The sequence below is a fragment of the Camelus bactrianus genome, chromosome 6 (genome assembly GCF_048773025.1).
Source record: "Camelus bactrianus isolate YW-2024 breed Bactrian camel chromosome 6, ASM4877302v1, whole genome shotgun sequence".
Classification (NCBI taxonomy): domain Eukaryota; kingdom Metazoa; phylum Chordata; class Mammalia; order Artiodactyla; family Camelidae; genus Camelus; species Camelus bactrianus.
This window is the reverse complement of record NC_133544.1, coordinates 12,357,297-12,374,058: the sequence shown is the minus strand read 5'-3', so window position 1 is coordinate 12,374,058 and position 16,762 is coordinate 12,357,297. Positions and strand designations below refer to the sequence as shown.

At 45.3% G+C, this 16,762-nt stretch overlaps 1 protein-coding gene across 7 annotated transcripts in view; it reads right to left on the bottom strand.

The window, feature by feature from the left end:
• The window catches only part of TTC7B (tetratricopeptide repeat domain 7B), a 225,336-nt gene that overhangs the window by 97,857 nt on the left and 110,717 nt on the right, over positions 1–16,762 (bottom strand). For all 7 annotated transcript variants that reach the window (XM_074365147.1, XM_074365148.1, XM_074365151.1 and 4 more), the window contains 2 exons: positions 2,866–2,949; positions 1,766–1,870 (listed from right to left, as the gene is read on the bottom strand). In XM_074365147.1, coding sequence (XP_074221248.1) covers positions 1,766–1,870; positions 2,866–2,949 — 189 coding nt within the window. The remainder of the gene's footprint in view (positions 1–1,765; positions 1,871–2,865; positions 2,950–16,762) is intronic.

The window sequence follows — 16,762 nt, the reverse complement described above, 5'->3', positions numbered from 1 at the left end:
TTTTTTCTTCACACTTTTCCTTATAGCTTTTTTGCCCTCTTTTCCAACATCACTTTCATACTTGGTGGGAGTCTTTTGTGTCTCTATTTTTCACTGATTTCCTCTATAATACAGTTGTGCTAGGTATTCAGAAGTTTATATGTAATATGTGTATATACATATAAAACTTGTAAAGAATAAAGTTCTTGAAATGTTTGGTGCTTTGGTCTTTCCTATTTTGTATAACAAAGAATCCATTTAGGTTCAGATTCTCTTTCCCATAAGCTGTTAAAAATTTCAAAACTCCATCTATTTATTTTACAACACACAGCACATGGATCTTGCATCAGCAGATTCCAATGAGAAAATGTGCACCTGTAAACTCCACCCACATTAAAGACTTTTTGCACAACTCATTAGAGGCAAAAATAAAAAGATCTATTCCTTTGAAGTATGAAAGTGTTGATGTTATCGAAGCTGGGTGACAGCGCGTGGTGATAGTTGATGATATGCTTTACTTTTGTGGTATTTGGATATTTTAATAATAAAAATATAAAAAATACAGAAAAGATCTGTTATTCTCATCTTGAAAAAAAAAAAGAAGTTTATTTTGGGCGTCAGAGATGTATATGGCACCGCTGGAAGGGATGCAGCAGAATCACAGCTGGCATCTTCAAAACCAGAAAAGGTTTGGTCCACTTCTCTGGCCGCTCTTGGAGCTGCCTGCATGCCCTGCGTTTGCCGCACCAAACTGTCGAAACCCGCGTGGGCCACACAAAGAAGCTATGTTTCAGGGGAGAGCCTGCTCTTTCAAAATGTCTTTTTTCTTCCACATTTTCCCAAGAAAAATTAAACAAAAGTAGAACACTTTCTTTACAAAGCTTACTTTTGTCCTGCTGGGTGAGGATAAGTGAAAAAAAAAAAAAGCAGCAGGGACCATAATGGTAAAAAAAACAAACAAACAAAAAAAAAACCTCAGCATCAGTATTTTGGGTAATTTCTCATCACTAACTTTGATGTGAAGTTAAACAAAGAAATTAAAAGCCCATCAGAGTTGAGTGGGGAGGGTATAGCTCAGTGGTAGAGTGCCTGCCTAGCATGGATGAGTTCCTGGGTTCAATCCCCAGTACTTCCATTATAAAAACAAATACATGAATAAACCTAATTACCCACCCCCCCAAAACAAAACAAAATTTTTTAAGAAGTCCACCAGAGTGGCAATTGTCCACAGCACCATGTCAGCAATAGTCTGAGTCTCCTACTTTCTACACAAATGGTGTATTTTTGAGGGACTACAACTGTTAGAAGTCAGGCTCTCCCCAGATTCAAATCTGGACAAGAACATTTGAGGAGGAAAGCCTCTGTGGAGGAGGAGGAAGGAAGGAAGTGGGTTTACACAGGAGCTCAAGTGGGGGTGACTCTGCTTCACAGAAAAACTCAGGCTCTGCTAAGATGCAATCACTGAGTGACCTAACCACTTTCCCTCCCCCATTAGTTGCATCAGGATGTATCTGACTGTGAATTCCAATTCTGTCTTACCATTTCTACTTTTGAAGCACATTCGCATGAAAAAGAAAAACCTGGAGTGTTCCAGGAACCTGCTGCTTGTCCTAAGTCTTTGGGGTGACGGGTGAGGCCTGAGGAGGCCAGTGGCCCAGGCCAGGGGTCTGGGGCTCTGAACAGCCTTGTTTTGGGGTAGCTGATGAATTACTACTATTTCCCTTCTGCCAAGAAATGGAAACGGGTGGCAGCCCCACGCATGCGCCGAAGCCACGGCCCCACTCACCCAGTGAAGCGAGCCCATGCACAGCTTGGCAGCCAGGAGCGGGATGGTGGCGTCGTCCGGCTTCAGACGGATGCACTCTTTCAGCACCTTCACGGCACGAGCAGACTTGGGAAAAGGAGATCATTTCCGTGAAACTCAAAATTTTTGACAGAACCAAACACTAAAGCTTTCCTAGCGGGGGTTTCTGGTTAGGGTGCCCTCTCAGTGAGGTTTTCCAACTTTGAGCCCAACTAAGCAGAGGCCCGGGGATGGCCATCACCACAGCTTGCTGCTCTTGGGGGAGTAAACTGTGGTTAAAACAAGTGAAGATGCTTCCATGGAATCGCCCTAGCTTTATTCCCTACCTGGGAAGCCACTGTAAAAATAAGAAAAAAAAATAAAGACAGTGGAGGCTTGTTATTATAAAAAATAAACTATCCAATTGAAAGCATACCGTATAAAATTTCTGTCTCCACTGTGCTCATATAGTCTTATGTCTCAGGCTTAATTCACTAAAGAACCCAAAAGCACAAGAATAACAGTGGCTATCATCTTTACTGAGTGTGTTCGTGGTGGGGGTACTATTCTAAGCACCTGGTGGGTGTTACCTCATTACCTGATGGCAATCCTATGACGTCGGTACAACTCCTTCTCCACTGTGAGGAAGAGGACACTGAGACACTAAGCCACTTGCGGTGTGGCGCATGGCTGTGAGGGCAGCACCAGCCTCTCTCTCCATGGCCCATGCTTTCGACCAGTATCACACACCACCTAATATCATATATTGCTAAAGGTAACTAAAAGATTCCCCCTCCAGGAACAGTTTACATGCTCAAATGAGTGAAAGGGGACAGTGTGAAGAACTAACCCTGGTTTAAGCTACATCTTCAGATAATAAAGTTACAATGACTAGAAAAAGGCAAGAATTTCAGAATTCTTCTTCTCAGTGATATGTCCATGTTGGCCCCCTCCCCAAATAATTAAATTTGCTTGTTCACTTGTAAATTACCACAGGACAGTTTCAAATAGTTGGTTTAGACTTCTACTAGGTACCATGCCATCCCATGAAATTCAAATTAACCATCAACATAGAGAATTGCGTATCCCAAAGGGAGACTCACTTTTCCAGCAGCCATGAGTGACAGAGCAAACTGGTACCAGAGGTGGAACTCCTCAAAGGCAAACTTCATGGCTCTTTCCAAGCACTGGTTTGGAGAGAAGAACGAATGCAGATATCTGAGAATTGCTAATGTCACAACTGGACAGGTGTGAGTTTGTGTCTGTGCACACCAAGAGAATTCCTACAATATCTGCTTCCCTTGAATGCTTACAACATATTCCTCCACCACATCCCTCCTGAGGACTCCCCACAGGGTACCACGCACTGTGCCAGAAGCCAGAACAATCCGCAGTTGACTACAACACAACCCTTGATCTCAAGTGGTTTTTCATCCAGTACAGGGAAAGAGGCAGGTCCACAAACTACTCCAACACAAGGTCCCCACTGACAAGTGCCCCAAAAGCAGGACACAAAAAGTCCTGCAGGAAAGCGGTCGCAGGGGACGGGAATGGCGTCCTGGAAGAATGGTACTTGAGTTGGGTTTTGATTGAGGAGGGAAAAAACAAAGCTGTGAGCTGTGATTTGGAGATGGTACTCCAGGAAGAGACGGGATGAGCGAAGATGTGGAGGCATGAAAGAGTATGCTTCCACATGCCAATGGCAAGTGTCCAGTATGCACCTAGGCCCACAGCTGAGATCGAGTGGGCCTCGGGTGCACGGGAAGGCAGGGCAATCAGGCTGGAAGGCAGGCGTGGGCTGGGGCCACGTCACTGAGAGTCTGACACGGTAGCTCCTTTTCAAAGTCGTTCCATTTCCCTCCTCCACCTCAGCTTTGATTCTTCCTTCCCTGTCCTCCTAAAGTTCATAACTGTATGTTAATGGGATGTCTCCCCCCAGCCCAGCCCAGCCCAGCCCAGCCCCACTGTGAGAAACCATCCCTGGCAGAGACCCTGACTGCTCTGCCTCCCCAGTGCCAGCCTGTGGTGGGAAACCTACAGATGGAGGTCACTCTCAGTCAGGAGCCTCTGGGTTCTGTGCAGAGAGTGACATGATGACATCAGCACTCACAGACGATCATGGGGTGGGTGTGTGGTGACGGGGTGAGTGTAAGACAGGGTGGATGAAGGCCAGGAATAAGGGAGATAGAATGTTCTAGGACTTCAGAACCAAGAAATGTGTCCAAATTAGAATCAGCAAGGGAGGGCTACCCAAGGAAGGTGGGGGAGGCTGGTGAGATGTGGGAGTAAAGGAGACCCCAGTCTCTGACCTGCATGCCTGGGAGCACACCCACGGCAGGCAGGGCCCTGTATATGCAGGTGTGTGTGCGCGCGTGTGTTTATGCGAGCGAAAGACAGAGACACAGAGAGACAGGGATTTTTTAGGATAACAGGAGTGTGGGGAGGCAACAAGCAGGCAGAGAAGAAACTGAGAAGACAAATTAGAGAGCCAGGTCCCTGGAACAAGGGCCCCTGACATAAGGCCTTCTCCCAAGGAGGCCAGTTCTGTAGGATGCAGAGGAGAGGCCGCAGGGAGCTGTCCTGCAGCCGCTGTTTTCTCTCTGAAGATGGAATGAGGTGGTTGCTGGGAGGAAGGAAAAAGAACAGGGCTAGGAGTTTTTTAAAAGAACAGAAAAGCTTTCAATGACAACAAAAACTTCACCCCAAGGGGATGAGAGTTCACATCAGGGTCACCTCAAAGACTGGCGTAGACGTGCCGGGGCACCTACGGCTCCACGTAGCCGTTTTCTCTCGTGGTGCTCCGGGCGGCGGGAGCAGAGGGGGAGGACGGGCGGGGCGCGCGGGCTTGCTGGATGGACAAGGAGGGAGGGGCAGGGGCTCGGCCGACAGACAAAGGAGCCACAGAGAGGGTGACATGCTGGTCACAATACAGCTATAATGAAGGGTGAGAGGAGAGGAAATAATTCCAGAGTTTTAAATGGTATTCACAGAGACAGTCCCAGGAAGTACTATGCTGGCTGGTTTACTGTGAAAACCTGCCCTAAACAATATATTAAAAAGCGAAGTGTAAGCAGTGACTAAGTCCCTACTGGCGAGTGTAGGATGTAAGACGGACACTTGTTTGCTCGTTCTGATCACACTGGAAACGCACTTAGCCAGAAACTTGGGGGTGGACCTGTGACTCCAGCTCGGACCAGGATGTCGGCAGAAGTTAAGGGGTGGGCGTCCTCAGTGGGCACACACCCTGCCCTCGGGCCTGGTCCTACTGCCTGGGACCCAGACTCAATACGGGAGGTGGGGCGGTCAGGAAGTGAGAAGCAGCATGAGGACACATGCCACTCTCTCGAATGACTGAGCAGAAAGAGAGGAGGCGCCGGGGCCCTGATGCCACGAGATGCTGAAGCTCTTCAGATGGCCGCCTCTCACCAGACTTCTCTGATGGGGGGAAAAGTAAACTTGTACTGGGTTAAGTCCCTAGAAGCTGGTTTCGTTCATTACTTCTGGATACACCTCTCACTAAGACACACACTGAATGGCAGAGCTGGGATCTGAACCTGCCCCCAGGGACCCTCTCACCTGCTCTGCTACACTGATGAGCAACAAGAAGGCATCACTGTGCCTTTAAGAAGCACAGCAGGGAAAGAAGATGAAAGCAGCTGGCTGAGATCAAGTGGGCAAGATGTGGTGGGGGGAGACGTAATCCAGGTGTGGGGTGGTACGGGCTGGGAACACGAGGGGGAGGACAGGTGTGATGGAGAGAATGCCAAGCAACGAAAAGCCAACGGTGCTTGGAAACTGATTTAGGGAAGGGGGACGAGGGATGATGGAGGAGGAAACAAGAATGATGATCACACTGGGCGGAATCCGGCAGAGGAGTCAGTATGTGGAGAGAAGTTGGTAGATGATGATCAAAAATGAGGTTTGTTCTAACAGCTCTACTCAACTAATTCATGGCACTATAACCACTAAGTACTTAAATATATACACAGAAACATTTAAATGTTTAAATGCTTTTCTTCCTCCTTTTGCTGAAAGGAATGATAAATATCAACTGTTTTCCTGATAAACAAAAGGAGCCCACAGCTGAAACAGTCTGTTCTGATTCAAAAAGCTCAATGCTATAAATAAGCACGCATCCTTACTTCCTTCTGTGCCAAAGGCTAACTCACTCGTTATCCTCAGTGAGAAACATTCACCGGGAGCCTAACTGGTACAGAGCTCCATTCCAGGTGCCGCCGGGAAATGCCAGCCTCATGAAGAGGAGACTCGCAGGCTTGGGGCTTCCAGGGAACTTGGGGAGCGTCTAGCTGAAGCCCTCAAAGGAGAGGACATCTGTCATTTTGGCTGCCTATCACCTCAAAACTCTTCTGACTTTCTGTTTTGTGGCAGCAGTGGGGGAGGACACCGCAGATAGAAGGGAAACAGACACCCGCTTCCCAGTGGCAAAGTCTGAGGGCAGAAGAAGGAACAGCAGTGTGCCACGTGACCCAAGCACGGCCGACCGGAAGCTTCTGCCAGCGGGCTGACTCCCGAGCTCAGGGCAGGCGGCTGGCTGTTGGAAGTTGTCTCCATGGCCAGGTCTGGGGGGCCACAGTAGCAGTAGGGTTGGTGGAGGCCCTCCAGAGTTAACTTGTGTCCTCCCAAACTGGGGCAGGTACCTTAATTCCCTAACTTCTGTCCACCCCAGGTCTTCAGCTTTCTGTGCATCTGTGGGCTAAATGGTAAGCAATCAATTGTTGCCTTTTCTGTTACCTATAGCCAAGGCCCTGAAGGTAGACCCAATCACATGCTGCTGGCCCCCAACAAATAGTGGCACTACTTCTGCCTGAGAACCTTCCAGCATTCACGACCCGAACAGTGGCTAGAAATAAAGAATCTAGGCATCACCATAGATGAAATATGTGCATCTGGGCAAGTCAATGAACCTCTCTATACCCAGATTCCTCACTCTAAAATGGGAAACATAATAGTAATTAGTGTAGAGAGTTATCAGAAAGATTAAATTGGTTAATACATAATAAGCAACAAGAACAGTACCTCAGATACAGGCTAGTGGTGCTAAATAAAGGTTAGCTATTACTCCTTTTTTAAAAAAACTAACATTCATATATTATTACCATATGATCCAGCAATCCCACTCCTAGGCATATATCTGGAGGGAACTCTAATTCAAAAAGACACATGCACCCCAATGTTCATAGCAGCACTATATACAACAGCAAGGACATGGAAACAACCTAAATGTCCACTGACAGATGACTGGATAAAGAAGATGTCTTATATTTATACAATGGAATACTACTCAACCTTAAAAAAGAATAAAATAATGCCATTTGCAGCAATATGGATGGACCTGGAGATCATCATTCTAAATGAAATGAACGAGAAAGAAAAATACCATGATATCACTTATATGTGGAATCAAAAAAAAAAAAGACACAGATAAACTTATTTACAAAACAGAAATAGACTAACGACATAAAGAACAAACTTATGGTTGCCAGAGGGAAAGAGGGTAGGAAGGGATAAATTGGGAGTTCGAGATTCGCAGATACTGTATATAAATAGACAAACAACAAGTTTCTACTGTACAGCACAGGGCACTATATTTATATTTTGTAGTAACCTATAATGAAAAAGAATATGAAAAGGAATATACGTATGTATATGTGTTACTGAAACATTATGCTGTACACCAAAAATTGACACAACATTGTAAACTGACTATATTTCAACAAAAAACCTCTGAAATAGAAAAGAAATACAACAAAATGCCTCTCATTTTACCCAAATTTAATATATGAAATTTCAAACTTATAATACATTATATCAGAAATAATTACTTACATTACTAAGTGTTTCCTTATTTTAGAAAAGGAGTCACTCTGAGACCTCTGAAAATAATGTCCAGCTTTACAGAGCTAAACTAGAACATATGTTGATAATTTCCTTAATAAGCAGTGTGGACAGAATGTTTGTGTCGACCCCCAAATTTATATGTTGGAACCTACTCCCCGACATGATGACGTTAGGAGGTGAGGCCTTTGTGGGGTGAGGAGGTCATGAGGGCAGAGCCACAGAGATCCCCTGCCCCTTCCACTGGATGAGGACATCGTGGTGAGGACAGTCTGCAATCAGAAGGTGGGCCTTCACCAGACATCAAATCTGCCAGAGTCACGGTCTTGGACTTCCCAGCATTGCAAGAGATAAACATTTGTTGTTTGTAAGCCATGCAGTCTGTGGCATTTTGTTACCACCGCCTCAACTGGCGGAGACAACGAGCTTTTTTACAACACCGTGAAGCCAGGCGTTCTTCTAATTGCTTTACAAGAATTGCCTCATTTGCTCGTCCTAATGACCCGACAAGGTACAAGCAAGTACTATTACTTTTACAGAGGAGGAAAATGGCGCACAGCTCTGCCATGTGACTGTGCAAGGTTGTGGGAGAGCCAGGATCTGTATCCAGGCAGTCTGGTTCCAGAGCTGGAGCTCTTAACCACAACACCAAGACTGTAATTACAGACCAGCCACTCAACTTATCAGGCCCACTTGCGCTGCATAAAGCAAAGTATAGCTAAATAAAAGGCTCCTAAAAATGTCACATGTTCCCTGAACTATTTTGGAGATTCAGCAATATTTTTGACTGCTAATGGGGCCCTTGCTCCCATGTCCTCTTTGGGAACCCCGAGGCTCTGACGGATGAGGCCTGTCCAGCTTGCAGAATTTTCAAGAAACTTCACAGATCCCATGATGTCTACTGGCACCACAGTGGCCAGTTATGCAGCGTCTCCAGCCCATCTCAACGACGCACAACTTGACAAAGACTTACATGGTCATGCATTTCCTCTCCACGGCAGATCTTTCACAGTCCCTCCCAGTTTGGACCCCTTTCTTAAAACTGTAAAAACCCACATCCCATTAAACCATAGGGGTGTCATATAGAGAATTAGGAAATGCAAGCCAACAATTACAAATTAACCCTTCACCCCACTTCAGAGGTATCTGAGCTCCCGCCTCACAGCTGATGGCTCTGTCTTCCTGTGGGCTCTTGGCATCCTACACCCGGTGATGGCAGCTGGCCCAGACAGCTCCAGATGCTCCTGAAGACTTGATGCCAAGCACACCGCTTGGCTAGATAACATGTCCTCCCCTATGCTCCTGTAAACATCGAGGTTATATAAACCCCTAAGCAGCTCAGGTCAACAGACCTCAATCACAAAGGGAAGTCCTCTTCCAAAGGATGCATCTAAGAGCAAAGGGAACTTAGGTTGTCACTGGGGGCATCTGCTATCCACACTCTCTGCCCCATAGACCAAGTCTTTGCTCACCCCAATCCTGTCTGACGATCCCCTTTTAAGTGCCCTAATTATATAAATTTGTGATAGAGTGAAAATTTCCAGTTTTAATGAAATAGGGAGATTGTAAACAGAATATATGCAGTAAAATAATTTTCATTTTAACAATGGTGCCAGTCTAAAAGAAGTACTGATGAAAATGGGCTTTTAAGAAGATGTAGGTGTTGGGGGATGGAGACGGACGGGGTGAGTGTATATAAGAGGCGGCTTCAGTCACCCAGGCCCAGCACGGCTGGGGGCAGCGAGGGCTAGCGAGGCAGCACCAGGAAGGGAGCAGAGCAAAGCCCTGCAGGTGTGCGGCCCTGAGTCCGGACCGCCCAGGCTTAACCCAAACTCCGCTCTCATGAGCCAGAGGCTTATTCTGGGGTTAAAGGAAATAATATATGTAAAATGCTTAAAAGAGTGTCTGGCACAGAGCGAGTGCTGTAAACATGTTACTGTTGTTGCTTTTATGAAACAAAGACGTAGCAGACGCTGCAGGGCTGGATCTGCAGCAAGAAGCCCTCGGAATGGGGTAGGGGTGCCGGCGGGTGGCGGAGGGAGACGGAAAAGGGGAGGTGAGAGCTGGCCCCTGGCCCCTTGTCCCTTTCCACTTCCGGTGTCCAGCGGAGAGATGGCAGAGAGGGACAGGGGGTCCAGTCCAGATCTGAGGATCCCTGAGTCACCCACGTGAAGCGGCAGGTGACATCTCCAAACCAGCTCCCGTACAAGAAAAAAAGATGGATTTGGCAACAGAATTCTTCCTGCCAGGAAAGAGAGGCCCATTCACTGTAATCATACTACTGCCACCTCTCTAAAGCCCAGATAACATTCACTTAATACCAAGAATATTTGGTAGAACAATAATGAGACTCTAACTGGCATCCTAATCATTTGAGTGGTAGTCAAAATGTCACTTCCAAAAAGGTTTCCTTTTGGGAGCGAGAGCTCAACCTTTCCAGTCTCCTGTTTTGGCTTTTCATAAATCAGACATCTCTGAGGGGCTCCTGGAATGAGAAGTTCTTCTGGCATAAGAAAGGGATTTAGCAACTACCTTCCTAGCACGCAAAGCCCAGTTACACAAACTGGGTGCATGGCAGTGACAGCTGTACAAGACCACAAGCAGGGAAAAGCCAACATCTATTTTTGGAATTCAAGGGTGAGACTCAGCATCCAGAAACCCATGGGGGTGGGGGCAGGAATAAAATAAGCAGATATTCCTCAAATTTAGCCTGGAGCTGAAGTCTAAAATTCATCACTACTAAAATAGAACAAATAACTTACGTGAACTGTCTTCATTATTCATCTTTGTGGACAGGTTGGCCAAATCCTAAAAATTCCCATAACATAGAGCCTTCAATGGATTAGGAAGGTTTTCTTTTCTACATCATATATATTTAATGAGTCAATTAATAAATGTAATTCCTGGCAGTTGGGTAACAATTTTTAAAAAATTTAACATGGTATATGAGTAATATTTCAATTCTTTACTTTAGCAATGAAAAACCATCTAGGCAATTTAGACATTTTAGACCATTATGCTAGACCCACAGATTGACATAATGAGAGAGCGTGTTAACTTTTAAGATTACCTTGTCCCATTCTTACTTTATGACGTGGAAACTAAGACCCAGCGAGGAGACAGGACCTGTCCAGGGTCACACAGTGGCGGACCTGTAATTAGAAGCCAGGTCCCATGATGCTCAGTTCAGTGCCCTTATTTCTAGATTAACTAAATATAAGAGTAGATTACAGTGGAGTTCAGGAGATCTGCTCTACAAGGAGTCTGGGGCCAGGAAAAGCTTCTAAAAGGCATGCTTATGGGACTCAGCTACAGATCAAAGTTCTCCCATCCAGTTTTGAGGAAGCACAGACAACACCTGTCAAGGCTTACTCAAGTTTTCTCCCCTTAAACTGGAAATAAAATAAGGCAAACCCCGCATCCGTGCCCCCGCTTCCCATTTCTCTTTCTGCCCTAAAACAGCAATACGGCTCCAAGCAGAGGAGTGTCAAAGCTTTAACGCTTTGGCAGATGCTTAAATTAGAGGACATGACTGCCTCTGGCCATGGTGGGAGGAGCAGAGAGTGGGTTGTTTTTCAAAGGTCACAGACTTTATTATAGAACGTGAATACTGGACGCCAGCCTCTGGCAGCCTCTCCGTTCAAGTACAGGAAGCAACTGGATCAAGTCTGCACAGTGAGTAAAGGGCCACCAGGGATCTACTCAAGCAGTGCTCCATTGGCTCCTTTGCTGACGTGGCCCTTTGTTATTCTTATAAAATGAATCACTAAATTCTCAAGAAGTGGGCCTTTCATTCCTCTACCTTCTCCTTCCTCAACAGCCCTCACCTTTTTGGCCTTTATGTTCAGTCCGTCTCCCCTGACCCCCTGACTCTGGGCGCCAGGGACTTCAACCACGGCTGCCTCTGGACACATGCAAGACCTAGCGGGGAGGCGAGGAGTCCAGGGCGCTCCCCAGGGGTGTGTCTTATATAAAATGGGCGCTCAGTGAATGCTGGAACACAGACTGAATGTCAGCATCCGTTCTTTCGGGGATGTCCTTTAAGGGGGGCCACGGACGAACAAGGAAGCGCTGGGAGAAGAGCAGTGAAATGCAAAGAATCCAGAGATGACGCTCTATCAGAAAGGACTAAAATAGGGGCTGATAAATTACAGCCCGAGAGCCAAAGCCAAGCTGCTGCCTGTTTTCATGGAGTCTAAAGGCTAAGAATCGTTTTGCAGATGAACCCTGGCCATCAGTTTGATGAGAGGAAATACTAACTTTGAATCCAAATTAAGAGAAATGCCAACCCTCCCCTCCCAACAATCCCATTCCTATTAAAGGAGCTCACAACTTCCCAATTTCAAACAAAAAAGTTGTACTTGCTAGTTATAGTTTGAATTTTATCAGTAAAAAATCTTGTGGAAATTTATTTCCTCTCTTGTTGTACCTACACAATGCCCTTGATCCTGCCTCTTGGTCCTCAAACCCTAGAATATTTATTGTCTGGCCCTTTATAGACATATTTGCCAATCCACAGACTAAAAGGATAGAGCATTTTATGCTAGAGGAAAGAAGACATATAATAGTTGTCTTCAAAAAATTTGATGGGCTGTCTCTGAGGCAGGACTGGACTTGCTCTATGGCTCCAAAGAGATGGAAAAGGTGAAAGTTACAAGGAGATACATTTTCAGATCAACCCTTTCTAATAACCAGAGAGGGATGGAATGCAGTGTATTACACACCAAGAGCTGTGCTGGCTGCCTGACACCTACTGAAGTCCAGAGTGGCTGAGTGTCTTTCCCAAAGTCAAGCAGCTGGGAAAGACCAAGATTTGAATCCAGGTCTGCCCAACTCCGTGGCTGAGTTTTTTCACCCAATGAAAGACCCTACTAAGGGTCAAGGGTCAGTGGCCAGGGTTATTACAAAGGGGATTTTTACATTAGAAGGCAGATTATCAACACCACTAGTAGCAATGATAACAGTAACACGCATTTTGTATACACTGTTTCTTTACTCCTCACAATAACCCTAGGAAGTAGGTCCTATTATCACCTGTATTTTCCACATAAGGGGCCGGGTTTAGAGAGGTAAAGGAATCTGCTCAAGTTCATACTCGGCATGTAAGGTGGCAGAATTGAGATTCAAAGCCAGATCTGCTATCAAAATGTGAGCTACTGTTAAGACGGCAACACCATCCCAGTGATCTACAGATTCAATGCAATCTCTGTCAAAAGTCTTTTTTGCAGAAATGGAAAAGCCAAGCTTCAAATTTATGTGGAATCACAAGGGGCCCTGAATAGGCAAAGCAATATTGAAAAAGAGCAAAGTTGGAGAACTCACAACTTCCCAATGTTAAAGCTTACAACAAAGCTACAGCAATCAAAACAGTGTGGTACTGGCATAAGAATAAACATACAGACCAATAGAATAGAACTGAGATCCCTGAAATAAACCCACATATCTGTGGCCAGCTGATTTCTGACAAAGGTGCCAAGTCCATTCAATGGGGAAAGAATAGCCTCTAAACAAATGTTGCCAGGAAAACTGGATTTCTACATGAAAAGGAATGAAGTTGGACCCCTATCTGACATCATATATGAAAATTAGCTCAAAATGGGCCAACAACCTAAATATATGGGTGAAAACCAAAAAATTCTTACAGGAAAACATAGGAGTAAACCTTCATGACCTTGGATTTGGCAATGGATTCTTAAATATGACACCAAAAGCATGAGCAACAAAAGAAAAAAAATCAATAGATTAGACTTCATCAGAATTAAAACCTTGTGTATATCAAAGGACATTATCAAGAAAGTGAAAAGACAACCTATAGAATAGGAAAAAAATATTTTCAGATCATGTATCTGTTAAAGGCTTTTATCCACACTAAATAAAGAACCCCTATAACTCAACAACAAAAAGACAAACAGCCCCATTTTAAAATAGGCAAAGGTTTTGAATAGACATTTGTTCAAATAAGATACACAGATGACCAATATGCACATGAAAAGATGTTCAACATCATTAGTCAACAAGGAAATGCAAATCAAACCCACAATGAGATACTATTTCACATCTACTAGGATGGCTATAATAAAATGAAAAAAACAAAAATAAAAAGTAAGTGTTGGTGAGGATGTGGAGAAATTGGAACCCTTGTGTCTTGCTGCTTGGGACATAAAATGGTGCAGCTGCTGTGAAAAACAGTTTGATAGTTCTTCAGAAAGTTAAATATAGAATTACCTTATGACCCAGAAATTTCACTCTTGGATACAGACCCAAAAGAACTGAAAACAGGAACTCAGATATGTATACACCAAGGTTCATTGCAGCATTATTCACAATAGCCAAGAGGTAAAAACAATCCATATGTCCATCAATAGATGAATGAATAGACAAAAATGTGGCATAGACACACAATGGAATGTTATTTAGTCATAAAAAGGAATAAAGTCCTGATACACATGATCAGATATATTATTACAACAAGGCTGAACCTTGAAAACATTAGGGTAAGAGAAATCAGCCAGAAACAAAAAAATTAGTACTGCAAGATTCCATTTATATAATGTACCCAGAATAGGCAAATTCATAGATGCAGAAAGCAGATTAGAAGTTACTAGGTTATGGGGGTTGCTAAACAGGTAGAGTTTCTGTCTGATGGTAAAGTTTGGACAAATGGTTACACAACACTGTGAATCCCACTGATGCCACTGAATTATACACTTTAAGACTGTTAACATGGTATTTTAAGTAAAGAAATTTTTTTTCCTTGAGGGCCACAAGAAGAGAGCAGTCATGATTAATTAAAAAACACTTCCATAATGGTAGGACTGTAGGTGCCAGCTGCCATTTCCAGAGCTGAGATTCTTCAGGGCAGGCCTGTCATTCAAAAATGATGTGGCTGATCCCCACAGGGCTGTCCCTCAAAGCTGGACCAGAGTTGGGATCTGTACCAGTGCTCTGCCTAACGCAAGGCCCACTTCTTCCTCTGCTGCTTAGTACCAAGGTAAATGACCTTTAACCTTTAAGCCAATCTGGGGAAGACACACTCATTGCACATCTAGGGCCAGTTTACCCCCAAACCAAAGAAAAGCAGGATGGGAATGTACATTAGTTCTGAAGCACTGGTTTATCTGGCAAGCTGTTCCTGGGCACCTATCATGAACCTTGGTTTCTCAGGAGTCTTCAGTTTCACTTGTGCCAGGCCACTCCGATGCCTTCTGGGGACCTTGGCACGTGGGTTAAGGCTGGGTTTCTGCAGAGTGAGTGGGGCTGCATGAAATACTAAATGCTAATGTAAACTAACAAACAGTAGGCTGCTGAGATGTTCAAGTGTTTTCACAATGCTTCCTAATTAAACAAGTGTCTGGGGCAGGGATGTGTAAGGGTCCCCTTGGTATAAGCACTAGCCAGACAGTTCTACCCACAGAACTATAATGTTGTTGAGATTTACCATAAACAAATGAATACGAGTTCAAGACGAAAGATAAAAATATCACTTCTGTCTTTAAAGCTGCCATGTCTATGTAGGGGGGACACACACCCCCTTCGGAAAAGACCCCATAATGTTCTGTCAAAATGGAGCCATTAATAGTCAATTCAAGAAATAAACCTTCTTAGCAGCTTGGGTTCATTCTAAAAAACAGAGAAAGCGGTGCTTATTGCTTTACTTTTAATAGCACAGGTTGTCATGCCAACTAGTGCTACTGTTTAAACTGAAAGGGGGAAAAAATGTTCCTTCCTACACAAACCTTTCAGGAGGGCTCATATTAGTCTTTAAAAAACACGAGAACTCATAGCACTGGAGATACGATAAACACTGCGCTTATATTTAAAACCTGTCAGAATGAGGATGCGATGCACCTTTGGTTTGAATTTCCTTTGCACAGTGCTCCTCGTCCAGTATCTGGCTGAACAACGCCCCGAGAAAAAGAAAGGCATTGTGTGGGCGCACACCAAGGCAGCCGTCTTGAGATGGGAGAGGAGCCTTCCATCTTGAGCAAGAGAGACGGGCTATTTTTTTTGGAAAGTGGCTCTGCTCCCCGAGTAAGCACAGTGTTTAAAGGGCTGGGTCTGCACAGTGCTTACAACACACGCAAAGGTGTGGCAGGAGGGGTGGCGAGAAGATGGGCTGGGCGCCGCGGCAGAGCCACCCCGACCCTGTCCCTGCTGGTGCAGGAGTGCCTGGGGCCCAGGGTGGCCGCATCCTGATGTGGAGGTGTTGTTGCTCAGGGACAAGAGAAGGGAGGAAAGTATGAGGACAGGGTGAGGAGGCAAGACTTCTCTCACAGTAGCCTGGTGGTGGTGAGCTCGCCTGCTCATGAAAGCTTCCACCCGGTGCAAAGGAAGATCCCGGCAGCATCGCGGGGGCAGTGGAAACAGCACAGCAGCACAGGCTTCTGTTTAATGAGCTCTACGTACTGGGCTCTGTTCTGAGCACTTTACATGGATGAGCGAATGACCCTCACAATGACAGGAGACAGCTGTGATTATTATCCCTACTTTACAGAAGGAAAGACTGAGGCATAAGAGGTGAACGACTTGCTGGGATCACACAACTGCTAAGTGGCAGATCCAGAACTCAAACCCAAGCTCTCTGACTCCCGGGCCTGTGCCCAGGACACACAAGTTTGCTGACCCGGATTGGGAGGCTGAGGAGGCAGGGATGGGGAGGGGGCGTCGATGGAGGGGAGAAGAATGATGGAGAAGATCCACAATAAAATATCTACCTCAAAATGCCACCCCATGCCTTGAAACCTACATAAGTGCACATGCATTTATGCATAAAGGGATATGTGAAAAGGTGGTCTCTAAAATGCCAGTGGGCAGTCCACTGTCTCAGGAAGAGTGGGATTCTCAGTGACTTTTATTTTCCTTTCCATACATGTATGGATTCTTCAAGGAGTCTGCAGGGCTCCTGCATACGGCAGGAAGACAGAAAACGAAGACGATTTCATTACAGGAGGAAAAGGAAAGCAAAACAAAATAGAGGGAGGAAAAACAAGGGTGGGGGGAAGAGCCATGAAATGTTTCTCAGCAGGAGGGTGTGTGAGAGAGATCACTCTGGTGCCGGTGCAGGAGAGGGGGAAGGGATATGAACAACCCCCCGATGAATGATGCTAGTGACGTCATTGACCAACACCCGTGGGGCCCAGAGAA